Below are 26,666 nucleotides of genomic sequence, written 5' to 3' on the forward strand. Positions count from 1 at the left end.
AACAGTCCCACCAGCCACAATTGTGTGTGTGTGTGTGTGTGTGTGTGTGTGTGTGTGTGTGTGTGTGTGTGTGTGTCTGTCTGTGTGTCTGTGTCTGTGTGTCTGTGTGTGTGTGTGTGTGTGTGTGTGTGTGTGTGTGTGTCTGTGTGTGCCTGTGCGCGTGTGCACATGCAGAAACCTTCCTCTTAACTTCATTAAAGTGAGTGCTCAGTAACAGCAACTGTATTATTGAACCTCTCTCTGTCTCACTCTATCTCTCTCTCCCTCTCCTCTCTCTCTCTGTCTCCAGCTCAATCCAACGTGACAGACAGCGTATTGGAGGTGGTGGCGTACGAGGCAAGGCGTCTGTTCAGAGACAGACTGGTGTCGTCCAAAGACCAGCATACCTTTGACAATATCCTGGCCTCCGTCATCAGAGGAGACTGGAGTTCTGACGCCCTGGACAACATGACCGGTACGGTACATGACACAACGGCACCTATATTCCTATAATCCTATTCAGGGGTGACAGTCGAGAGCAAGCTCTCTTTGTCAGGATGCCCTGATCAAAATGTGATAAAAACATATAAAACTATCCATTTGTACCCTGTTAAGACCTGAATCCGATTCTACAAATGCCTTCTAAATTAGTAGTTCTCAAACTGTTTCGTGTCAAGGACCTCCAAATTAATATATATTATGCCCCGGACTCCCCATCTGAAAATGCTTTGTGCCAGGGACCGGCCAGAAGATATAGAAATATTTCAAACACGTTTCAAGATTAAAAAATATATATTCAAACAGCATTTGTCGCAGCGTGGCATTTGACGCGTGACGCAAACTTATGTTATGTACTGCACATGAAGTGCAGTACATAACAAAACAAAAAAAACATCGCCAATCTAGCATGTGCATGTCTGTAAAAAAGTGCCCCCTCCCAGACCATAGCCTTTACTATGGTGAAATAAATGTAAATGTCTCCTTTCCATGCTGTACCCAAAGGCAGCATTCAAGAGATGTGTGTGTGTGTGTGTGTGTGTGTGTGTGTGTGGTCTCTCTCTAGATGGGTTCTATGTGACATGGGGTGCGTCAGAAGGCTCAGTGATGGCTCCAGGTCAGGCCCTGCCTCCTCACGGTAAACCTCTGGGACGCCTGGACTCGGCTGACCTCAGACAGGTCATACAGAAGGTAAACACACCGCGCACCGCTGGGACATGTACCCATCACTCTGTAAGTCACTGGTTCCTATTCTTATTCCCCTGGAGCCTCCCTTCCTATACCAACTTGATGGGGTAGAAGTAGAAACAACTTATGTATAAGCTCATTTTGTATTTATGAAGAAAGAAAAAACTTGGGGAAACTTTTCATTGGGAAATAACCTCCATTCACCCCTCTGTCCTTCTCTCATCACTCTGACATTCTGTCTCCTTCCATCCCATCTTCCCACGCCACCACCTCCTCTCTTTGTCCTCCTTGTGTTAACCTTGGAGGTGTCAGAGATACCATGCACCCTCCGTCCCACACTTTCCCTTTCATGCTCTTGTCCTTAATTAAGATCCATCTTCACAAACACACACACCCAGACAGTCTGCATTCATAGTCAACACATACAGGCAGGGAGTGTGTGTGATTGAATCCTGTGTCATTAAAAGCCAGCGCCCAACGTGGGGCTCGAACCCACGACCCTGAGATTAAGAGTCTCATGCTCTACCGACTGAGCTAGCCGGGCCTGTTAGAAACTTGATATATTTGGTCTGAGCATTAAACTTCACACTCTGAAGTGTTTGTGCACGGACACCAACACTCTCACTCCTAAATGTACAGTACAAAGAAGATATTTTGCTATATTGTTTCTCCTTCTCTCCATCCATTCATGCAGGGATCGGTCCTGTACAGCCGTGACAACAGGGAGCTGGACCTGCTGCTGTTCTGGGAGGTGTGTGATTTCGTGTCGCGGGTGGACCGCGTCCTGAGCCGCCCAGGGGGCTCCCTGCTTCTGGCGGGCCGTAGTGGGGTGGGCCGGCGCACCGCCACCTGCCTGGTGTCCCACATGCACAACTACACGCTGCACACGCCCAAGATCTCCCGCGGCTACTCCCTCAAACACTTCAGCAACGACCTGAAGACGGTAAGGAATTCAGCACTGCTATGTTATGTAGACCCTATAGTGTTTATAGTTTATATGCACAGATTATTGATTTTCTTTGGGTTATTGGTTTATTTATGGATTACGAGCGTCTGCTAAATGCCAAACTATTAAAACTAGAGTGGTGTCAGTGGAAGTTGGAGATCCATGCGCCACCCGGCTATGCAATACCCATTGTACCTGTGTGTGTGTGTGTGTGTGTGTGTGTGTGTGTGCGCGCGTGTGTAGGTGATGCAGCTAGCAGGGCTGGATGGCCAGCAGGTGGTGCTCTTGCTGGAGGACTACCAGTTTGTCCATCCGTCCTTCTTAGAGATGGTCAACAGTCTGCTGTCCTCAGGTCTGTTCTGTCCACCTCGTCCACTGGTACTCAAGTAACTTCATTTACTCAGAGGGGTCTATGAATTAGTAATACATAAATAAAAACATCTAATGGATGTCTGTGGCCTAATGCATATCAAACCAGGGTTCATGGGGGGGGGGGGGGGGGGAGAGAACAAAGAAAAAAAGAGAACTACTAATTTTGGGACCCCCCCAAATAAATAAATAAATATAAAATCGCAACTGAATGGCTGGAAAATAGCACTTACCCTACCTTTTCATGGGCATGGTGTGTGGATGTTCCATACATTCATATGAATGGTGTGTGGATGTTCTCAGGTGAGGTACCTGGTCTGTACTCTCCAGAGGAGCTGGAACCTCTGCTCTCCTCCCTCAAAGACCCTGCCTCTCAGGACGGCTTCACCGGACCGCTCTACAACTACTTCTCCCACAGTCAGTATTCCATCCATCCATCCATCCATCCATGAATCCATCCATCCATCCATCCATTTTCTGTCTATTGAGGATCTCTCTTCAACATCTAGAGCAGTGGTTCAGGGGTGTTTTAGGATTATATTGATATACAAATAGTTATGGTTAGTAGAAGTAGTCCATTACTAGTTACTACCATAACTAGTTCATACTCGTAATTTTCACCAGCCATCCATCCGGGCTATGGGAACATCGACCACTGCTACAGATCCCATGGTCTGCGAGGACTGTTCACACACGCTAATAATGAACTTACATTTGGCAAAAGTGAATAACATTGTCTTGTGTGTGTGTGTCTGTGCATGTGTGTCTCTGTGCATGTGTGAGTAGCCTTGCACACCTACCTTTACATTCCCTCTCTCTCTCTCTCTCTCTCTCTCTCTCTCTCTCTCAGTAATTTCATTTAGGAACACTTAAAAATCCAATTATCATCCATCTCTCTCGCTCTCTCTCGCGCTTGTATCGGTCATCTTTTGGTCTAATTCTTCCGTCATACAGTCTGGAGGCACGGAAGCTCTCAAAATGATCTGCGGGTAAAGCAAATGTGACGCCTCCTCCCCACGTTTTGTGTTCACGGTCACGCAAATGTGTCCTAATATAAATCAAAATTATCCTAGTTTGCTGCTGAAAAAAAAGTATAGATATTTTTTACAATATATTTTCATCAACGGAAAGTTCAAAATATTTTTTAGTTCCTACACAAGCTACACAAGACTCCCATGTCTAACTCTTCCTGTAACTGCAGTAATGAGAGCTTGCACACATCGTTTTAATTTCATCCACTCACTTTATACATTTTAATCGTGATTTGACAATACAGTTGATTCTGATTCCTTCTCTCCTTCTCCTCCTGTGCGTGCATACTTGCGTGCGTGTGTGTGCGCGCGTACCAGGAATCCAGCAGAACCTGCACGTGGTTCTGATCATGGATTGCACCAACGACAGCTTCACCATCAACTGTGAGAGCAACCCGGCCCTGTACCGCCGCTGTTCTGTCCAGTGGATGGAGGGATGGTCCGAGAGCAGCATGAAGAAGGTGAGAGAGGGAGGGAGAGAGAGAGAGAGAGAATGGAGAGTATGCACAGACAAAATCAACAACCTAAACATCTTTACCTAAACTCATTACTTTGTTGGTCTATATCCTGCTGTTACCAGCATTCAGAGAGGTTTCCACTAGTGTATTATGTGACGCCATGATCCAAGACGCGTGTGGGTCCTTAACAAATGTTTCTTGTCCTATTGCGATAATCCAGTGCAGCTGATGTTGTGAAGTGACAATTTAAGTTAAAAAAGCAAAGAAAAAGTGATCAACAAACATATTTCTTTTTATATAAGAAAATAGCCAATCTACAAGCTTCACGCGAGGCATTATGAGCTTGCATATCGGCTTTTTTTTAACAGGTTGAGAACCAATGGCCTAGTGTCCCTATTCTGCGGCACACATTTGCCAAAAGTAGCAGATCTACATATTAGCTCATAGTGTGTTGCGTTGTGAGCTTGTACAAAAGTAGGATGGTGGTGTGTTTTCTGTAGCTAAAAACAGTGTTTTAAGGATGGTGGTGTGTTTTCTGTAGCCAAAAAACAGTGTTTTAAGGATGGTGGTGTGTTTTCTGTAGCTAAACACAGTGTTTTTAAGGATGGTGGTGTGTTTTCTGTAGCTAAACACAGTGTTTTAAGGATGGTGGTGTGTTTTCTGTAGCCAAAAAACAGTGTTTTAAGGATGGTGGTGTGTTTTCTGTAGCCAAAAAACAGTGTTTTAAGGATGGTGGTGTGTTTTCTGTAGCTAAACACAGTGTTTTTAAGGATGGTGGTGTGTTTTCTGTAGCTAAACACAGTGTTTTAAGGATGGTGGTGTGTTTTCTGTATCTAAAAACAGTGTTTTAAGGATGGTGGTGTGTTTTCTGTAGCTAAAAACAGTGTTTTAAGGATGGTGGTGTGTTTTCTGTAGCTAAACACAGTGTTTTAAGGATGGTGGTGTGTTTTCTGTAGCTAAACACAGTGTTTTAAGGATGGTGGTGTGTTTTCTGTAGCTAAAAACAGTGTTTTAAGGATGGTGGTGTGTTTTCTGTATCTAAAAACAGTGTTTTTAAGGATGGTGGTGTGTTTTCTGTAGCTAAAAACTGTGTTTTAAGGATGGTGGTATGTTTTCTGTAGCTAAAAACAGTGTTTTAAACTATATATATATATAACAAAAAAGGGGATATCTAACCACGACCTATAAAAATTGGTCCACAACCCAAACATTAGTTCCGACCAACTGTTTGGGAAACAGAGGACTATGACCAAGACACAGCAACATTTTGCTGCTTGTGCCTCTGACAGATAATCCCTCTTTACACACACAAACAGCCGGTCGGTCATCAGAGGCATCTACAATGCTGACACGGATGGGGGGGCCGTGAGTGTTTTTAAAAGCCTGCGCCCAACGTGGGGCTCGAACCCACGACCCTGAGATTAAGAGTCTCATGCTCTACCGACTGAGCTAGCCGGGCCTGTTGGGGCATATGCTGCACCCTAGGGAAATGTGAGACCCCCCATTTGGTCTGACCTTAGCACTGATACACACTTTACACACACATATACACACTGATACACACTTTACACACACATATACACACAGTCCGTGTGTAGCACTGATACACACTTTACACACACATATACACACAGTCCGTGTGTATATGTGTAGGGATCCTCTCCCTACACCGCTGTACATATGCATTATAAAAACTACATAAATTGGGACTTGAATAATTTAATTATTACTCAAAGATTTGTGATAATCATCATCTGAGTGAAAATGTTTTCTTTTATTGTGTGTGTGTGTGTGTGTGTGTGTGTGTGTGTGTGTGTGTGTGTGTGTGTGTGTGTGTGTGTGTGTGTGTGTGTGCGTGTGTGTGTGTGTGTGTGTGTAGATACCTGAGCTCCTGCTGGCCAAGCGGGAGGTCGAGGTGGACAAGAGCGATGGAGAGCAGGGCGACAAGAGGAAGATCTCAGGTAGGAGTGACACACACAGTCTCTCTTAACTTGTTTACAGGCTGTAAAGCCGTACAACCAAGGGGTGTGTGTGTGTGTGTGTGTGTGTGTGTATATATATATATATCAGTAAGACTCCCTGAGGGCGAGAAGCGATGTCACGTGCACGCATCCGCCTGGGTGACAGCAGACTGCTGGGAGACCACTGGCGCTTTTGCATGGGGGGTCAGATCAACATATGCAATGAATTATGTACTGGCTATATATGGAGCGTGTCTTGAGTGTACAGGGTTTGATGAGGTCAGCTCAACATATGGAATGTCAGCTCCATATATGGAGATAAGGGGGGCAGTGTCTTGAGTGTAAAGGGTTTGATGAGGGCCCAGGTAGGGCCGGGCCTTAATTTTCGGGCCTGTTGAGAACTACTAATTATCATCATAATTTTTCGACCGCGGTCGAAATCATTTACAATGCCACGCCAGACATTCGGGTCCTTCATTGCCATCCCCAGTTCCTGCTTACTTATGCATGTGTCCCTAGTGATGACAAGCTGGAATTTGCGTGATGGCAGGCTCTCAGTCAAATCTGGTCACACATCACGGATAAGGTACAAACACTGTCGGCAGTGGAAGAATCAATTAATACATAAATGGAAATCAATGTGTTAAAAGCCTACGCCCAACGTGGGGCTCGAACCCACGACCCTGAGATTAAGAGTCTCATGCTCTACCGACTGAGCTAGCCGGGCCTGTTGTCAACATGACACACACCCCATTTGGGCTGACCTTTGCTCTTTTCACACTGAAGCGTGAACACTTTGCATCAACACCAACACCCACTCCCTACACAACATCATCATGTTCGTCCTTCGCTTGTGAAGATTACCAAGTGGCTTAAAAGTCAAATTTTTTCCAATGACAGTTCTTCAGTAATGCAAGTAATGCAATTTCATACCAAGCAACAACAGGCAGGCACTTTATGTATGACCGCTGTACTAAGATGACAACAAATGAATTATTCCGTATGTAAAGATGTGGAAACAGCTGAAAGTAAAATAAGCTCTTATCCCAGCCCGTCTTCATCATCATTTTTCGACCTCGGTCGAGATCATGGATTTCACAATGCCACGCCAGACGTGCTATCCCCAGTTCCTGCCTACTGATGCATGTGTCCCTAGCGATGACATCAGGGAACGACAGTCTTCTACCTCTGGTCTGCTTTGAGGCAGGACTCCAGAGAAGAAGGGAAGATATAACCTCATTGTCAGCTCTGTAGCAGTGGCTGGCAAACTGTTCTTCTGGATCGGACTAGTGAAGACACACGGGGAAGGTATATTAGATTAGTCGATGGGTGGCTCTTCCAAGAGATATTTTGCACTCTCATTAGAAGGTGGGTGTAAGTGCCATCCAACTCTAATAACTTTAAGGTGTCACAAGGCGTGATGCCGCGAGGCGTGACCATATATGTAGGCTTGACACTAGGCGTGACACGATGCACTGACTGACTGACAGGAAATGCAGGTTTTCATACTACACATAATCTATTTATTGGCATACACAGTACACACACTATCCCTAACCGTGTTCCCACAGGTCCCAGCCAGGGGGAGCTGTGTCATCTGTTCCTGCAGATCCACGAGTCGTGCAGGGAGCACGGCGCCACCCCCAGCCAGTACATGGCATTCCTCCATGTTTACACGTCTATATACAGCAGCAAGCAGAGCCAGCTCTCCACCAGACAACACCATCTGCAGGTACAGCTAGCGCTGTTCTCTTATGTCACGGGTTCCCAACACTGGGTCGCCAACACTTTTTATGGGTTCCCTTTATTTTATTTTTTTCCTACATTTTGTTTTTTATTAGTATTATTTAAAATAAACATGTGCTTTATTAATGTCCCTTTTTTATATCCATTTTACCATTGGGTTTTAGAGTATGGTCTCGGACCATGGTTAGGTATGCGGTATAGTCTAACTTGGACTAATGGTAACCCCATTTTTGAATTATTTTTTAAATATATGAAGGTATTGCGGGCAGGGATTTTTACAAAAAAGCCCCCCTTTTAAAATACATACACACATACATACATTTCAGAAGTTTTAGCAGTTTTTAAGGACCCACTTTTAGGCCAGTGCACCAGAGCAAGCTCTTGCCTTTTTTTAAACCCTACCCATTTTAACCAAATACATACAGTACATACATACAGTACATATTTTTGCCCACCCCTAAATCCGCACACACAAACGACCTCTCACTATGTCAGCAGGTACAGATGCAGTCTCACACACAGGTCAGCGAACATGGTCATTCTGGCTATACCCATGTACCCATGTTTCATAATACATCCAGATTAGATGAAAACATCTCTAACTTCAGATCAAAACCATTGCAGCATCAGTGCCTAAATGTGATTGGCTCTCCGTGTCCTTAGGCGGGCGTGTCCAAGCTGAACGAAGCCAAGTCATTGGTCGACGAGCTGAAGAGGCGGGCCGCCGAGCAAAGCGCGCTTCTCAAGTCCAAACAACAGGAGGCAGACTCTGCCCTCCAGGAGATCACCACATCCATGCAGGTGTGTGTGTGTGTGTGTGTGTGTGTGTGTGTGTGAGAGAGAGAGAGAGAACGCAGCGAGATGGCAATGCAAAATCTTCACGTTTCAGTGTGAAGAGAGCAAAGACCAAATCCGGGCCGGTGTATCGTGTTTCAGGCCCGGCTAGCTCAGTCGATAGAGCATGAGACTCTTAATCTCAGGGTCGTGGGTTTGAGCCCCATGTTGGGCGCAGGCTTTTAATGACACAGGGCTTACTCACACATGCATACCATGCTCCATACAGAGTCAACGACGGCACAAGGCACAAGCAGAAAAATGTTGGCATTGCGTGCTAACAACAGCTAGACCTTTGCAATATTACAAGAGAAGAATATGAATTGTACTGGACTGTAATGAAGTAGAATAACATGAATAAGTGAGATAAAAGATGAGTTTATGAATAGTTTAAGACACTCTCTAACCCTGTTTAAACCCCCCTTAGCAACCACGTGCAATGTGCAGGATTAAGAGAGAGAGTGTGTGTGTGTGTGTGTGTGTGTGTGTGTGTGTGTGTGTGTGTGTGGTCATACTGCAGTGGTTTCTCCTGCAGGCTACTGTATCCTCTTTTCAACTTCCGAACAAACGACACTATATGACTTCATCCTGTTGGTCTGTCACACCCTCTCTCTCTCTCTCTCTCTCTGTCACATGCAACTCAACACATTTAGCTGCCTTTTGCATTCCATAGATCATTTCCCATTTTTGCTTAGATAATAACACCCACTCTCTCTCCCCCTCTCCTCTCTCCCCCTCTTCCTCTCCTCTCCTCTCCTCTCCTCTCCTCTCCTCTCCTCTCCTCTCCTCTCCTCTCCTCTCCTCTCCTCTCCTCTCCTCTCCTCTCCTCTCCTCTCCTCTCCTCTCCTCTCCTCTCCTCTCTCCCCCTCTTCTCCCTCCCCCTCTCCTGTCCTGTCCTGTCTGATGTGAAAACTCTTTCATCTCACTGGCAGTTTTTCAGTTTCAGTTCCTCATTACGCATTGTGACAATAAGGATGGATGCTGAACTTTGCCCATTAGTTAAAATCTTCTCTCTCTTATCTCTCCAAATGAGGGGGAGGAAGGAGAGAAACAGACTGATAATTAAGTGATGGGATGGGATCTCCCTCGGGGCTGTAACAACTGTGTGTCCTGAGAAGGACGGAGATGAAGGGCTGAAGAGGGGGCTACAGTAGATATGGGGAAATAGTTAAGGGAGGGAATCGAGAAATTGGGAGGTGGAGGGGTGGTTTGAGGTGAAGACAAACAGGGAGGAGAGAGAGATGAAGTAAGTCATCATATAGTTTTATTTACTAAAGTAAAAATAACTATACCACCATCTATAATGAAAAGTCCTGTACTTTAGTAGGGTAAAAGTACAAAAGTATTGACATCAAAATATACCTGCAGTATAGCTGATATAAAATCATGTCATGATGTGACACGTTGTGAACTCATAAATTATCTATGTTGAGTTGAGTGGCCAAAGTATAAAATAGGGCATAAAGGGTCAGTGTGCTGTATGTTCTGTAATAATAATGCAAACCTGCAGCATAATTACTGTATTAACTAAAGCTGTCAAATAATTATAATTGTAGTGGAATTAAAATGGAGTATAATGTATCACAAACCGGGAAACACTCACTCAAGTACAGTAAAAGTACCTCAACATTATACATTAGTGCTGTACTTGAGTAAATGTAACTTCCACCACAGAGAGAGGGAGACTGAGACGGTTCGACTGTGTTAAATGCAGTCTGTCTGTCTATTCCTAAACCATACAATTTAATCTTCATTGACATTCACAAGAGACTCGGGGAGGCAGACCGAAATTGGAGGATCATTTACATTTGTGCAGGTCCACCGAGCCTCTCTCCCGATACGTTTGACAAGTGCGTCTTTGCTTTGATTGATTAGTTTTATTCTGACAAAATCTCCTCCTGTCGTAGAACTAATAGAATGTCTGTACAAAAAAGTAAAGCGGCAAGTCTCTCAGGTAACAGGAGTCAGACGAGGATAACGTTGTTATAGGACGTAAACTCAGTGGTAACAGGAGTCAGACGAGGATAACGTTGTTATAGGACGTAAACTCAGTGGTAACAGGAGTCAGACGAGGATAACTTTTATAGGACGTAAACACAGTGGTGTCATGTCAGTGGTAGGGGCAGCGGTGGCCGAACGGTTTGCGGAGCGGTCTTGATATCGGAAGGTCGCTAGTTCGTATCCCCAGACTGGCACGTTAAAATTACCACTGCTGAAGTGCCCTTGAGCAAGGCATTGAACCCCTACCATGAAATGTTCTACGAGCAGGGCCTGGCTGAAAACAAGTTCTTGAGCTTAGTCCAGTTACCCTGGGTAAACATAGTAACTTTGCTTTGCTTATGGTGATATATTTTCTGGTACCACGGAACGTCACACGCATGGGCACGTGCATGCACGCGCGTGCATGTGTGTATCGTGGCATGCACACAGAACAGCTGCATAGCTTGTTTTTTTATGTCGTTGCCTTGCTTTTCTTTTTTATTCGCCATTGTTCTGTAAAAGCACTTTGAGCTGCATTTCATGTCATGAAAGGTGCTATACAAATAAAGTTTTATTATTATTATTGTTATTATTATTACTAAGCCTATTGTTAAATAGTGTAGACACACAAACACAAAAGTAGACATAAAATAGTCAGACAGACATCTTCACTGCACACTAGCAAAACTAAAAAGTTTGCTTTGGACGAATTAATCTGTTCTTTGATGGATGAGGAGGCATTCTTCTTGTGTGCAGAACACCTCACAGCAGCAGTAGCCTACTGGAGCCATAGTCTACTGCTGTAAGAGTGCATGCTTACCGTACGCGCAGGGACGCGCGGACGGTGCACGTGCGTGCACGTCAAAATAATTACTGGTACCACGGCATGGTACTGCGTTCTACGAGCATGACACCACTGCGTAAACCTTGTATCTTCATATTTCAACATTTTGTTTTTTTAGTGTTTTCTTTCCCGTAAATGAACACCCTACATCATCATACAAGACTGTCGCACAACATTTGCATAAGTAACTAAGCTTGTATAATCTATTTCACTACGTTAATTTAAAAACAAGAATTTTATATAAAAAGAGAGGGTTTTGGTCATATCCACCCGACAGCGGGTATAACAGAATCCCCCTCAGGATCCTGTTCTAAACGAGGACAGATGTACATAATGGATGAGCTTTAGAGACATGTAGAGATGATTCTACATGCTGTCGGCTGGAGACCTTGTAAGTCCAAAACCGTTCCGCTTTCATGATTATTTAAAAAATAAGTGAAAAAAGTACAGGCTCACAACTTGTCACGCTGTGGCACATAGTGAACTTGTGATCGGCTATTTCACTACTTGTGTGTGACACTCTTGTATGATGAAAAAAAAACATATTAGGAAGTTGAGAAATGGAGATACAAGGCTTCTCAAAAATGTGCTTGGTCTCTTTCTTTTTTAGTATCTTAGTCTCTTTTTTTCCCCTCCTTTTATCCTACTACATCTACTAAAATAGAGAGTATGCACATGACATCATCATCATACCCTAAATTGAAGTTATGCGGGAACTGAGTGGCAACTAACCTACCTTCTGGCCTTGACAGCCCATACATCCAAATGAAAAAGTCCTTTCTGATTGCATTATGCATTAAACACTTTGCCACTCGATTTGCCATTCACTTTATGCATGTGCATACCCTCTATTGTGTGTGTGTGTGTGTGTGTGTGTGTGTGTGTGTGTGTGTGTGTGTGTGTGTGTGTGTGTGTGAGATTGATATTAAATGTGAGCTTTAATCATATTCCATCATATTCAAGTGCTTTTGGAGAGAAATGAGACTCCATGAAGTCACTTTCAGTAGTAGAAGCCTGCAGAGGGGAGCTGTGTGTGTCTGACTGCCCAGGTGATGGTAGTTGATGCTCGTTAATATGTCAAGGAAGGCAATTATGTTTCTGCACTGTCAAATAGGTCTACATCTATCCTAAGAGGCCATCAAAGATTTTTTTTTAAAACATGTTAACTCGAACTAGGTTCTAAACAAGAACGCATGTTTTCATCTTTTGCAATGTAGTTAAATATAAATTGTGAATAAAGCTCAGGGGGAAGATAAAACATAAAAAAAATGATTTGTCTGGAAAATAATTTTGTGTTTAAAATATCGTGAAAAATAGTGAACATCATATCGTGATACGTATCGTATCGTGAGTTGAGTGTATCGTTACATGCTTAATACATACCCAGCCAATCGCAGTACTTGCACTCTGCTTGCGCAAGTAATACAATAACAAAACCATATTCCCTTCTGCAGAACGCCAGCGACCAGAAGGCGGAAATGGAGAAGATCAAGGGGAAGATGGCGCAGGAGGTATTGAAGATCAGCGAGAGGAAGGGGAAGATCGATGAGGAGCTGAAAGAAGTGCAGGCAAGTACAAACACTGTTCACTGTTATATCCATGATGTTATATACTACTATACTATAGACTTATACGGTCAGTATCTTCATAATACTGTTGTTCACAGCAGTGCACCATGTTTTAGGTTCCAGACACCTTTTAATGGTAAATAGAAGTAAATACAAATTTTTCTCCTTTTTATTGTTTGTGGTTTGTTTTGTTTTGGGAAGCTTGGGAGCTTGTAGATCTGCCATTTTTAGTGAGACTCATAATGTTGTTGTGAATGACAGGCAACAGTTTTAAAGTATCAAAGAAACTGTTCAAAGTGATAAGACCTAATAGAGAGATATAATTATGGCCACTGACTGACTATACCTGTATGTCACAAACGTGCACACGCACGCACGCACACTTACTTTTCTTTCGCCTAGATCATTTTCCATTTTTGAGGGGTGCTACTCCTATGCCCAGCTTTGTGTGTTTGTGTGAATAATAGTGATGATTTGATTGGCTGACCAATGTACATACTGAGGATGATGACACAAATTGTGATTGTGTCATCACAGCCTCTGGTGGACGAGGCAAAGCGCGCCGTGGGGAACATCAAGCCTGAAGCGCTGTCAGAGATCCGCTCGCTGCGCATGCCCCCCGACGTCATTCGAGACATCCTGGAGGGAGTGCTGAGACTGATGGGCATCTTTGACACCTCCTGGGTCAGCATGAAGAGGTGAGAGAGAGAGAGCTGCAATGTTTTAACACATGGCCATCTTTACTGTCAGAATGCAGGTAATGAGGAGAGGGGGAGGGGTGGGGGCTGGATGAATTTAAAGAACCAAATTATAAAAGAGTTTTCACAATAGATGAGAGAGGATGAGTGGTATCTAAGCAGAGAAGTTAGATTGTGTGTGTTTGAGTGGGGAGGGGGAGGGGGAAGGTGGAGTGTTAGTGTCATTGCAGAAGGTCAGACCAAATGGGGTGTGTATCCAGTTTCCTACAGGCCCGGCTAGCTCAGTCGGTGGAGGATGAGACTCTTAATCTCAGGGTAGTGTGTTCAAGCCCAGTTTTGGGCGCAGGCTTTTAACAGTGATCACACACACACACACACACACATCGTGTGCGTGCGTGCGTGCGTGTGCCAGGGACACCTCAGAAGAGAACATTATTCAAAAATAAGTTGAAATGTATAAATATATTATATTTTTAAAAAAATAGCAGATTCACAAGCCTGCATCGTGGCACGTGCTGTGAGCTTGCATATCGGCAATTTTTTTATATAGCCAACGTACAAATCGATAAAGTTGTTGAAATGATTGTGATGCTACAGTATGTTAACTGCTTTTGCTGAGGACCCACTGGTACGGGCAGGCAGACAGACAGACAGACAGGCCCTTACTAAGGACAAGAGCATGAGAGGAAAATGTGTGCGATGGAGGGTGCATGTTAAAAGAAGCAGTGATAATTTGAGGTTGAGAGAAGGAGCATCTTGAGAGAGCGATTAAACTTCCTGGGCTCTCTTGACACCTCCAAGGTTAGATTTAACATAAGGAGGTGACAGAGAGAGGAGGTGGTGGCGCGGGCAACTGTGATGGAAGGAGACAGAGTGACAGAGTGATGAAAGGAAGACCAGCGGGATGAATGGAGGTTATTTCCCAATGACAATGACATTTTTGTCATTTGCATACAAAAAGTAGCCTATACACAATGTTTTTTTCTACTTCTACCCCATCAAGTGAAACTGTGCTTGTCGGAGATTCCTTGGTAGACTTTATATTAAGCTTATAATGCACTTATACATGATTATGACACTTGTTATGAATGTTTATAATACACATAACTTTTAACAGGTTTTGTAAAGTTTTAAAACTTATATTAATATATAGTATGTGCTGGTCATAATACTTACTTAAAGGTCTGGTCTATGGTGCATCATAATCACATTTCTAATGCATTAGCCTATAATTATCATAATGCATTATAATGCACTCATAATGCTTAACACTCTTTATACGTGAAAAACGTGAACAAAGAAATCGTCCACCCTGTGGGTTCTGTGGGTCTACAAAACACTGAAAAACACTGTCGGTGCTGGAATAATTAATTAAGTATTACCTGCCAATAAATATGTTAATATAAAGTGCTTATGTATTTATTTATTTAGTTAGTTAGTATTTATTCTACCCCATCAGGTGAAACTGTGCTTGTCCTCTGACCTGCAAGCTCTGAGGGGGGTTAGCTTCACTTTCAGAGCCAGAGCCAGAGCTTCATTAATTCTTCAGTGTTGTTGAAAAGGGAGCCGCAATTCATTATAGAAGTCAAGGGTGTCAGTCCTGCAGGTTCTTCCCTTTAGATTTGTGTTGGCATCTTTCCTAACACCTCCTTGTAGAATGGCTTCAGGGTCTTTTTTATATATTTTGCCTTTCCCTTGCTCATTTGTCTCTAATGCCGTTTCTTTGTCAACCAAAACTATTCCCTTCGAGTTTCTGCACTTGCCATTTTTAACGAGACCAGTGTGGATGCCCGTTTGTAAAGCATGCCCCTTTCGGGTATGCAAAGCAAAGCCTTTAAGGAAAGGAAAGGAAGTGCAGAACATGGGTTTTGAAACCATTAGCTACAATATTTTCTGTAGCTAAATAAAGACAATTTACCCTCAATCATTTCTGCTTTATTATTTTGATAGTGACAGTGAGAGAGAGACAGGGAAGGCAGCCAGGGGGGCATATACGTTAGTCCGACGTATACAATAGTACAACATACGTGACTGGTTCAGACTCAGCCGTGGCTCCAACATACGGTTCAGACTCCCCAGTCTGCTGTCACCCAGGCGGATATGTTGATCTGACCCCCCATTCCCATGCGCCAGTGCTCCCCCAGCAGTCTGCTATCACCCAGGCGGATGCGTGCTCACCCTCAGGCGTCTTACTGGTATTACTTACCATAATATCCTACATATACATGTAAATGAGGAACACTCTGTCCATCTCTCAGTCACACGGAAATAACTTCTGATAAATTGTAAACTGTTTATTAGCATTTTTTAAAGTTTTGGTAACCACCAGTGATTGTTCGGCCTATGGGATCTGTTGTCGTCATGGTTACCACGGATGTACTCTGTCACGGTACCAACCAGTGGCCAAGCTGTCAGCTCTTGGTGCTAACAGTGTTAGGGGGACAGAGTACGACGCACTGCCGTTCTGACTATGTGGCTTCCGTGCGGTTAGGGTTAGTAATGCGACGAGTCGGAAAGACCATTCATTGGAATAGCCGGCTTTGGAATGCCGATGTGTAACACAGCTTTAGCGTAATGTTTACTCAGTGATACAACAAATCATTTGCGTCCGCGACGACACGCTTTGTCCATACACAACTCTGAGGCCTGACTCACACCTTTACAACAGACTGATGTATAGCTGATGCATGCAACTTATTTACTGATGCAAGCTTGCAATTAATTTCCAATGGGAGTCACATGGTTTGACACAGCATTTTTGTTGTATGAGAGGGTGGGGGGCAGTCGAAACACAGCCGAAAGCCGTACAACACAAATGTTGTGTCAAACCATGTGACTTCCATTGGAAATGCATTGACACTTACCCTTTGTTTACATCTAGCATGCATCTAGCATGCATCAATGTTGTATGCTAGGAAGGTGTGAGTGAAGCCCTAGTCTGCATACTTGTGTGTGAGTGCGCACACTAGGGTTTAATATTTTCCCGGATTTGGCTCTTTTTAGTTCCCGGGAATTTGCGGACCTTTTCCCGGGGAAAAAAGTGCCCACCAAAATGCATTTATATGTATAGATACTTCATATGTTCAATAGAATTGATATTTTTTGGTTGAAAACGTTTTATTTGAACGAAATATGAACATATAGCCTGCAATAAAATAATGTTATAGGCCTACTACGCTATTCAGAAAACGTGACACTTAAGGAGTTTGCACTAATTTGACTGTCGAAGCACGGGGGGGGGGGGGGGGGGGGGGGATAAACGACCTCACGTCTTTCTTTCACATTTAGCTATACTGTAGGTCTTTCACCCTTTGAGCAGTGGTGCTGGGTCCCCTTCTCCACTGCAGATAATTTGATCATCCCGCTTTGTACTTTATGAAAAGTCCGATTGGGTGTTAAAATAGCCAGCACGGCCAGTGCGCAGCACAGCACACTGATGATTAGTGATTATTAGAGAGAGAGAGAGAGAGAGAGAGAGAGAGAGAGAGAGAGAGAGAGAGAGGGGGGCTGCGTGCTGGTGGTTACTATATAAAACAAATTGTAGCCTATACTCATCTTTGTTTGTGTTCCGTTTCACGTTATTGCTGACTGCTGAGTGACGCACACATGCAGGCAAAAGCCAAAAGGGGTTTAGAAGTGATAATGTCCATCACGGGGAAAGGATCCTCCTCGCTCCGTCGGTAAAACCCTCCTTTTCATACTCTATGGGTAAAACACACTTCTCGTTCTCACAGAGACTGATTAGGCTAAATGATTGACAAGTGCAGCAGCTTTGTCAATCTTTTGTTTTTGCCAACGGCTGATTCGGTCTGGTTATTAGCCAGGCTAGCAGCTTTAGGAGCGTGCCTGAAGATGTCCAACACAGTTCTGGAGAGAGTGACTCGGTGCTTTGCCTGTCCAGCGCAGACAGGAAATTATACGTTCTCCTCAGACATTCATTATTTTGCTAAAGTGTATAATAAGCTCTGTATCTGGTTAATTGCGGGAGGATGCAGGATTCGCGGAGTCCCGCTGATTTTATCTTGACCGCCCGTGTCCGCCCGCAGGTATTTAAATACCGCCCGTGCCGCAAACATTTACGTTGGGTCCCGCTGACTCCCCGTTACAGCCCAGTGTGATCCATAATTCCATATAAATATCATCAAACATGTTTGAAAATTATGGGAGGGTTTAGATTGGACATTTGAGCACTCATAGATCAGCTGGGGAAAGAACGTGCACTGTGTGAAAACTCCTTTAGTGTAATTTCCAAAAAGAAAAAACAACACCTCCGGGATGACGGGTCCCGAAGAAATTTTCGGTCGGGAATTTGCGTGCCCTATAACCGGGAGGCCCGTAATCCCGGGATCCCGGCATTAAACCCTAGCGCACACCCCCAACCCCACGTATGGTTCCCAAACTTTTCAGGCCCCTCAAAATAATACAATTTGAACCAGGGAGGAAAAGCCTATCTTCAGGGGTGCCCTGAGTCAACAAAGTTTGTGATGCACTGGTTTAGTCTCCACTGGTGCAGTGGGTGTCATTAGCTGCTTCTTATCACCTGACAGTGAATAGTTTTAACGGCTTTCATCAGGAGAGTGTAACTTGGTTCCAATTTTTCCTATTCAAACAAAAAGCTAGTTTTTCTTCTAAATAATTACAAAAATGAAATTACATAAACTATCTAAAATATTAGAAGAAGTAGAGAAAATGGAAGATATTCAAGCTCACAACCTTTTACATTGTGACACATTGTGAGCTTGTAGATCTGCTATTTTCACTAGTTTTAGTCCCTGGGAGACATTGGGCATTTCTATTTTGTGTCTCAACCTAAAACGTTTGGGAGCTACTTCGTATAGAGAGAGTGTTGAGACAACTCTGTCAGACACCAAAAGAGGGAAGGAGATATCTGTACTGGCAAGTTAAAGGAGAATTCCATACTAAAAAACTTTCTTACCTTTCTTTGTAGTTGTTACGTCCCCACCAAAGAGGTCCAGGTGTTATTTTGTGCAAAAGCTCCTTATTGGCTATTTCCCCTACCATAAGCCCTAAATTAATTGCATTGAATTGAATGGGAATTGAATGGGGCTATGGGGTGTTGTGCTAATTCGCTTATTTCCATCGCTCAAAATTATAATTTATTTGTATATATCCTCTCTTCATAATGTAAATAATATCCCAAGCGGCACACTTTACTACTTCTTTCGATGGAAATAAGCGAACTAGCATAACACCCCGTAGCCCCATTCAATTCCCATTCAATGCAATGCAATTCATTGAGGGCTTATGGTAGGGAAAATAGCCAATAAGGAGTTTTTGCACAAAAAAACACCTGGACCTCTTTGGTGGGGACGTAACAACTACAAAGAAAGGTAAGAAAGCATTCTAGCATGGAATTCTCCTTTAGTTGAGTTTGAGAGAAAGTTGCACGGTAAAACTAAAATCCCGGTCATTTAACTCTCTCTGTTAAAATAACACTCAAGATGTGTGTCAGTAGTTTCTTAAAGTCTGGACGACCAATGGGGAATTGTTAAAACGAGACATAAGTCATTGAGCAAGACACTGATTAGCAGGTTGGTGTCATGCTCTTTTCTTCTTCTCCTGAGAAACACTTAGTAGTCCCCAAGCCTCCTGCACTGCATCGTTGACTTTACCTACTTGGAATTATCTGTGTCTGTCGGTCTGTCAGGCAAATTCTGTGTGGCGGCTGACTGAAGGATGAATTATCGTGCACTCCTCGTCAATATAGTGGCACGTAATTATCAAATAGCTCTCTGTGGTGACTGACGAGTGCCGTCCAACAGTAGGTTGGACTCATAAGAGTCACACGCAAACTCAACTAGCCAGCTGCGCTTTTAGCTTTATGTTTTCTTTCAAATGGGCTTCCAATCGACAGACCCGTGACAGTCTGGGCACGTTCGGAAATAGCGCACTGTGCAATCATGCAAACTAATTGCCTTCAGAAGGCAGCAACTCCTGAAAACCCTCACCATTGACCACGCTGATATATCACACATACCGTATATCCTTTTAGACCATCCAACGTTACGTAACCTCATTATCATTCTTTAATCTCTTGGGATAAACTTTCCCAAACACCACTTCTCTCACCCGCTTCATGCTGTGTTTTTTAGTTCTGGGTTGTTTTGGGTGGAGGTCGCATGTGGTTGCAGGGACTGCGCTTCAAAATTATTTTATTTCATTTTATCAGATAATAGCTCTGTTAGTGTTTGTCGGTTATTCATTTCTTAAGGGATAACGGTTATGGGTTGGTCATCTCTATAGTCCAAAGTTATATTCCGAATGAATGCTTACTTGTATTCAGGTTCCATGTAAACAGTTTGGTATGAATCTCTGTTCGGAATGAATGCATTCATTCTGAATACATTTTGTGCATGCAACTGAGGCCTTTGAGTCTGTGGACGATCGCAAGATTATAGCCAATCCTAACATTGTTCAACAGTAAGGACACTATCTGACATGGTTATACTGTGTGTGTACTCGTAGTCGTATTATGCATTTTTGTCGTATATGTTGTTCATCATTGATGGTGTTTTACCCTGCTGTATCTACAGTGCTTTTCTTGGCCCCATAACTGCTGTGTTGCCTTTGGCGACTGCATTTCCCTGGCAGGACCAATACTAAAGGTCTGACTTTATCTTATCTTAGCACAGTCCCTCCGGGGTACGGGATTTCAAACGGCTGACAGGACCGTTCCTTCCGGTTATGGGGACGGAATGTGTGATGCGTGCGTAGACAGCATACAGCCTGCAAGCCATCTGACAGTATAAATATTAATGTATCTTTCTCCTTGTACATTTTTTTTCTCTCTTTTTTTCTAAGAGCTACATAGATTAAGTGTGTTGTGCTCCAGTGTCAATCCCTTCTGTAACTGTTGTCCCTTCTCCTGTGATGCACTGGACAAGCCATATTAGGCTCCCTTTGCTATCTACAAGTTTACAATGTGTTGCAGTGTATTGTAAGCTTGTAGATGGCCTATTAGGTGGCCTATTTCCGGGTATTCAGTTTACAGTGTATTTTAAGTGGTCAAACTAGAAATGGAACACACGTTCAATCTTCCAGAAACCATATTATGATCTTGGATACATCGTAAAAAGTAAATGTGCCTTAATCTGAACTTTCTTCAACTGGATAACTACTATGCATGGTTACCACAACATCATGATTCTGCATGTAATCTTGACCATCAGGTCATGAAACAGCTCTAGTGTGTGGGGGCTCTGCAAAAATAGCAGATTATGACTTGACCTGACAACATTTTATTTTCTTCAGTTGTGAGATTTTATTTTTTCTTTAATCCACGAGAAGGACATCCAGGCTGTTCCTGCGGGGTATATGTGAAACGATAACAGTTTATGGGCTGGATAATCAATACAGCATTCAGAAAAGATTATTTGGTGATATTCAGTAAATATCTTTATCTTTTTTCTTTTTTTTTTTACATTGATAAACTGTCTGCTTGTGGGCATGGCGTTGTGAAGATCTGTCTCCTCTGGCCAAATGGAATTGGCAATCTTTTATGAATTTCTTTACCCACAACGTACAAACGTGCATCAGCCAATAACTATATTGGTTTACCTAAGAGATTAACTTTAAATCATTGTGTCGCAGTCGGGTAGAACAATCTTCTATGTTACTTTTCAGGAAATGGAAAAAGGAAACAATGGATCAAAATATGTTTTATCTATTACTCGATTTCAAGAGGAATATATTAAATTATATAACCTTTACTGTTTTTCTGCATTTTCCATATCGTCTCCGTGTCCAAAACTGTTACTTTTCAGGATCCAAAGTCCAAAGTGAGGCATTTAATAAAGTACCTTGATTTTATATCCGCCATCTCCTCCATTTTAATACTTTTTTTGAGTGCTCGGAATCTTCTGCATTTCAGTCCCTCTGAGCTTTGAAGCACAAGCCGACTTTTTAAACGTTTTCTACGCCTCCATTGAGCACCTAGTTGATTTTCGTCAGTGAGGCAGTTTGCAATGGCTGAGTAGACAAAACTCCTGCTCAAAATACCTCCTGCTGCTTCATTATCAGACTTTAAAGCTCACTTCAATCTGTCATCCCTCCATTCGATTAATCTCTCTCTCTCTCTCTCTCTCTCTCTCTCTCTCTCTCTCTTCCTCTCTCGTAGCTTCCTGGCTAAACGAGGAGTGAGGGAGGACATCACCACGTTTGAGGCCAGGAGCGTCACCCATGAGATCAGACAGAGTGTGGAGGAGCTTCTCCATAGGAACAAGGCCTCCTTCGACCCCAAGGTCAGCTAGCCAAACCACTGCTAATTGTAGTCATATTTTAGACTAAATATCATACTATTTTAATCTGCCGTATTGCCTGGTTAACACTTCACACAGTTGCGTGCTGAAAATAACAAGCTCACATTGTATACTTCATCATGTGATGAATAGCTAATATCTACAGACTTGCAACACGTCACACTGAGTTGCCATTGTAGTCATTGATGTTGTTGTTGTGGTGTGTTGTTGTTCAGAATGCGAAGCGCGCCAGCGCGGCCGCTGCTCCCCTGGCTGCCTGGGTCAAAGCCAACGTCCAGTATTCACACGTCCTGCAGAGGATCGAACCCCTGGAGAGAGAGCAAGCTGGACTGATGGAGTGAGTGCAATGTAGATATACTCTGTCACAAGTAAAAGTGCGAAGACACACCGCGAACACTGCATCGCAGTTTCACCCGTCAATTGTATCCGATGCACACCAAATGAACATCACACACACGTTGAATTGAGTGAAGCCACATCACTCTGAGCACCGCCAGCAACACAGACACAGAGAGTTGAGTGTGTGCGTGTGTGTGTGTGTGTGTGTGTGTGTGTGTGTGTGTGTGTGTGTGTGTGTGTGTGTGTGTGTGTGCCCTGTGTACGACATGTCAGCTGTACTGTATGTAACGATACTTTGCCGTCCATGCACGTTGTAACTGGCTGCTCTGCCACTGTCAAACTGCACTGGCAGTGTTTATGTCCTTTGTACAGTAACAAGGTATTCCTGTACTTCTCATTATGTGGACATAAATAAACATTTCAAGTGTGTGTGTGTGTGTGTGTGTGACTGTGTGTGACTGTGTGTCCATATAGGAACCTGAAGAAGACAGAGAACAGGAAGAACAAGCTGGAGGAGCAGCTCAACTCAGTGGGAGCCAAAGTCAACGAGCTGAAAGAGAAGTATGCCTCAGCCCTCTATCTATCCATCCACTCTGCTATCCATCCATATTTTACTTTCTACTGTATATAACTAAAATAGGAGATATGCCCGTTTGTAGATCTGTTTTTCTTTTTACATCTTGAACATTTGTGCAAATCTTTGAAATCTTTACATACTGTAAATGTTTTAAAGCAAACATTTTTAACTGGGGGTCCCTTACAGTAATGGGTTCTCTCTCTCTCTCTCTCTAGGTTCCAGTGTCGTACTACAGAAGCAGCTAAGCTGGAGGCTGAAGTGTCCAAGGCCCAGGAGACCATCACAGCCGCCCAGCAGCTCATATCACAGCTGGACGGCGAGCACACGCGCTGGAGCGCACAGGTACTGTACCACTGTGTGTGTGTGTGTGTGTGTTGTGTGTGCGTGCCTGCGTGCATGTGTGTGCGCGCGTGAGTGTATATCTCTGGTCCCTTCTGGCTCTTTTTACTTTTTACTTGTCTCCCTAGCATCTGTCTGCTCCTTAATTAAAACAGTCAATCTCCCCCTGACATACATGCACACACACAGACACACACGCACACACACACACACACACACACACACACACACACACACATGCACGCGCACGCACGGGCACACTCTCTCTCTTATTATTCTCTCTCTCTCTGCGTGCACACACACACACACACACACACACACCTCTCTCTCTCAGTACAGTATGGTGGTGCAGCCATTTAGGAGAGGATGAGGCCAGCCAGGTTAATCAGTTCATCCTAATGGATGCTGTCTCCTATCAGACTGCCATTATACTCAGCTGGCCTCCTTTTGAAGGATGTCTAATTCACCTATAATGACTGTCCTAATGTCATCCCAAACTGTGCTCATCCCTTTTCTTTTTTTGGCTAAAGTACTTATAATGGCTTGTCCTGGGTCTGTCCAGTATGTGCGTACACGCAGTCACGCACATACTTACTTACGCACACACACAAAGCTGTCACTGAGCAACCCTGTGATTTCTGTGATTAATTTCATTATAAATTAACATTTTCATGACATTGAGTATTTGCATAATCCACCATAAAACAAATACAGAAGGATATAAATGATGGACAATGTTAATCACAAGTCATTACATTATCAGTTGGTGAAGCTGTAAATGAGTTGTGGCCTTGGTGGAAAGTAACTAAGTATATTTACTCAAGTACTATACAATTTTGAGGTAAGCTACTTTTTTTACTTGAGTATTTCCATTTTTCAATTCATTTACCCCACTAGATCTCAGAAGCAAATATTGTACTTTTTTTTACACCACTACAATTATTTGAACACTTTTACTTTTACTGCAGATTTATACTATTATTTCATAACTTACTTAAGCACTTAAGCCCATTCAAAAATAGTTGATCATAATGTGAGCTTTGTAGTGTAAATATATTTTGATGCCAATATATATATATTTGTACTGTCTGACCTGTCTGAAGTGAGTGGTGCAACAGCGCCCCCTATTGGTACGCTAAACATACGGACATGCTGTATACGGAATTACGGATGGACATTGCTGGTTCTAGGAGTGGTTGCACCACTCAAAAATGGAAAATAAATATTAGTATTAGTATTTTAATGTTGCAGCATTGATACTTACTTACTTGAGTAAACCATCACCCAGCAGTGTTTTCTTTGCATCGATTAGTTGATAATGTGATTGAGCTTTTCACCTCTAGTTCATGCATTATGATGGCCATGTTAGCAGCTGTATTGATCACCTCTGCCTCTCCTGTCTTGAGGGTTTCTTAAACCCTCCATTCCCACAATCAATGTTTGTCCCTCTCTCCTTCCCTCTGTCTTTCACTCTGTCTCTCACCTCTCCCTGTCTCTCTTTTATCTGACCTCTCACTCTTTCTCTATCAGTCTCCCTCTGGCCTATGTGTCTGTCACCATCTCTCTCTCTCTCTCTCTCTCTCTCTCTCTCTCTCTCCGCGTGTGGGTCACTCTCAGACACATACTGTCGAGATGTGGATGTGGGGGCAATGCGTGATTTCTTTCTACGTCCGAGCATAAACATGGTAACGCCCTGCCTGCCTCTGATTGGCCTCTGATTGCCCGTCTTGCCTGTCCTCTGAGATGCAAGGGTACTCCGTGGTGGGAAATAATACAAGTACAAGAGAATGGCAACACGCGACAGTAACTTGTAACTTTATTTTTTGTAGAAGAGGTCCTGACCGGATCATACAGACTTTTGAAACAGAGACCAGGCTTTCCTCAGAGGTGGTGGAAAGCCTGGTGAGGCGAGGTTACATGCTGGATAGTCTGCCGCAAGGTTTTCTTTTTGCAGAAAAGTAAGCATGGGATGGGACTACGAGGCTACAAGGTTACTCCGTGGTGGGAAATAAATAAATATCTTTTTAGTATTAGTTTACTATAATTAGATTAATACACGATAATCAACACTAACACTTTAATTTAGAAAACAAATTAAATCATTGTCAGAGCATCTCGGAGGACAGGCAAGACGTTGGCAGTGTCGGTAGGCCAATCAGAGGCAGGCGGGGTGTTACCATGTCTATGTTCGGAGGTAGAAAGAAATCACGTGGGGGCAATGGGAGCGGGAGCAGTTTGTTCCGACGTACATAACATTGGACAGGCATTAGTCCGACACACTACCCCACAACCCTAAACTACCCTAAACACACTACTCCAAACCCTAAACACACTACCCCAAACCCTAAACTACCCTAAACACACTACCCCAAACCCTAAACTACCGGTAGCCTAAACACACTACCCCAAACCATAGACACACTACCCCAAACCCTAAACTAGCCTAAACACACTACCCCAAACCCTAAACTAGCCACCAGTGAGTTCTAACCGGCAATGCATGTGTCTTAACCGAATGTATGCCAAGAACGTGGAATTCCGTTTTATTCTCCACCCCACGCCTGTGCCAGAATGTAAAAATCTATCTCTTTTTTTTGTTGCTTTTACTCACATACGGATCCGACGTGCACGTGCGCTTATTTGTCCTTTCTCTGCTCCAAATGAACCAAAATCCAGTGTTTGGAAGGTTGTTATTCCCTCTTCTTACATCCGCGGATGGAAATAACTCATCGTCGGTCTACTGCAGCCTAATGGTCTCCTATGAATACAATATTAGGGGGGCTAGATTTCCTGGTTGCCCTGGGATCTCTTCTTCTACTGTGGTATTTCGCGCATTTGACTGGCACTGGCCTCACGATCCCGCCTAGTGTAACGGGAGGGATTGGGTTAATCGGCAACGCAAGTCGGGAGCCACAGGTGAGTCTTAACCGACCACACACGTGTCTTAACCGGCAACACATGTCGGGAGCCACGGGTGAGTCCTAACCAGCCACGCAATACCTACCACACATTTGTCGGACTGTTGCATGTCGGACTGTTAGTAGGTCAGACAAACACATGCGCCCCAATGGGAGCTTGTGGAGCATTGACCAAGAGTCACTGGTTTTGTCTTGCTAAGGAGGGGAACAGCACAAACAAAAACATATAAGGCTGTTGTGTATTGTCGCTGCCGGCAGAAAAACGTATTATCTCCATATGACTAACCTTCTGTGTTCTTCTTCTCATACCGCCTTACTTGATCATTCTCTCTCTCTCTCTCTCTCTCTCTCTCTCTCTCTCTCTCTCTCTCTCTCTCTCTCTCTCTCTCTCTCTCTCCCTCTCCCTCCCCCCCAGGTATCAGAGATAAAGGAGGAGTTGGACAGTCTTCCTATGAGGGCCATGCTCGCAGCAGCCTTCATCACCTACCTGTCTGCTGCTTCAGAGGACCGCAGGAAACTCTGCCTGGAGACCTGGATGGCCCAGTCTGGACTGCACAGTAATAGACGCACACACGGACACACACCCACGCACGGACACACGCACGGACACACACC

General features: G+C 43.7%; 1 protein-coding gene across 1 annotated transcript in view; it reads left to right on the forward strand.

The window, feature by feature from the left end:
• Window positions 1-26,666, forward strand: part of dync2h1 (dynein cytoplasmic 2 heavy chain 1) — a 268,404-nt gene that overhangs the window by 69,077 nt on the left and 172,661 nt on the right. Inside the window, exons 52-67 of the mRNA XM_080771399.1 lie at window positions 290-454; window positions 1,043-1,167; window positions 1,859-2,107; window positions 2,354-2,462; window positions 2,783-2,896; window positions 3,829-3,971; window positions 5,848-5,929; window positions 7,501-7,661; window positions 8,339-8,476; window positions 12,788-12,901; window positions 13,439-13,599; window positions 21,737-21,860; window positions 22,094-22,215; window positions 22,692-22,778; window positions 23,010-23,136; window positions 26,467-26,608. Of these exons, the coding sequence (XP_080627525.1) occupies window positions 290-454; window positions 1,043-1,167; window positions 1,859-2,107; window positions 2,354-2,462; window positions 2,783-2,896; window positions 3,829-3,971; window positions 5,848-5,929; window positions 7,501-7,661; window positions 8,339-8,476; window positions 12,788-12,901; window positions 13,439-13,599; window positions 21,737-21,860; window positions 22,094-22,215; window positions 22,692-22,778; window positions 23,010-23,136; window positions 26,467-26,608 (2,163 nt within the window). The remainder of the gene's footprint in view (window positions 1-289; window positions 455-1,042; window positions 1,168-1,858; window positions 2,108-2,353; window positions 2,463-2,782; window positions 2,897-3,828; window positions 3,972-5,847; window positions 5,930-7,500; window positions 7,662-8,338; window positions 8,477-12,787; window positions 12,902-13,438; window positions 13,600-21,736; window positions 21,861-22,093; window positions 22,216-22,691; window positions 22,779-23,009; window positions 23,137-26,466; window positions 26,609-26,666) is intronic.

Source organism: Protomyctophum bolini (assembly GCF_963924005.1).
Source record: "Protomyctophum bolini genome assembly, chromosome: 9".
Classification (NCBI taxonomy): domain Eukaryota; kingdom Metazoa; phylum Chordata; class Actinopteri; order Myctophiformes; family Myctophidae; genus Protomyctophum; species Protomyctophum bolini.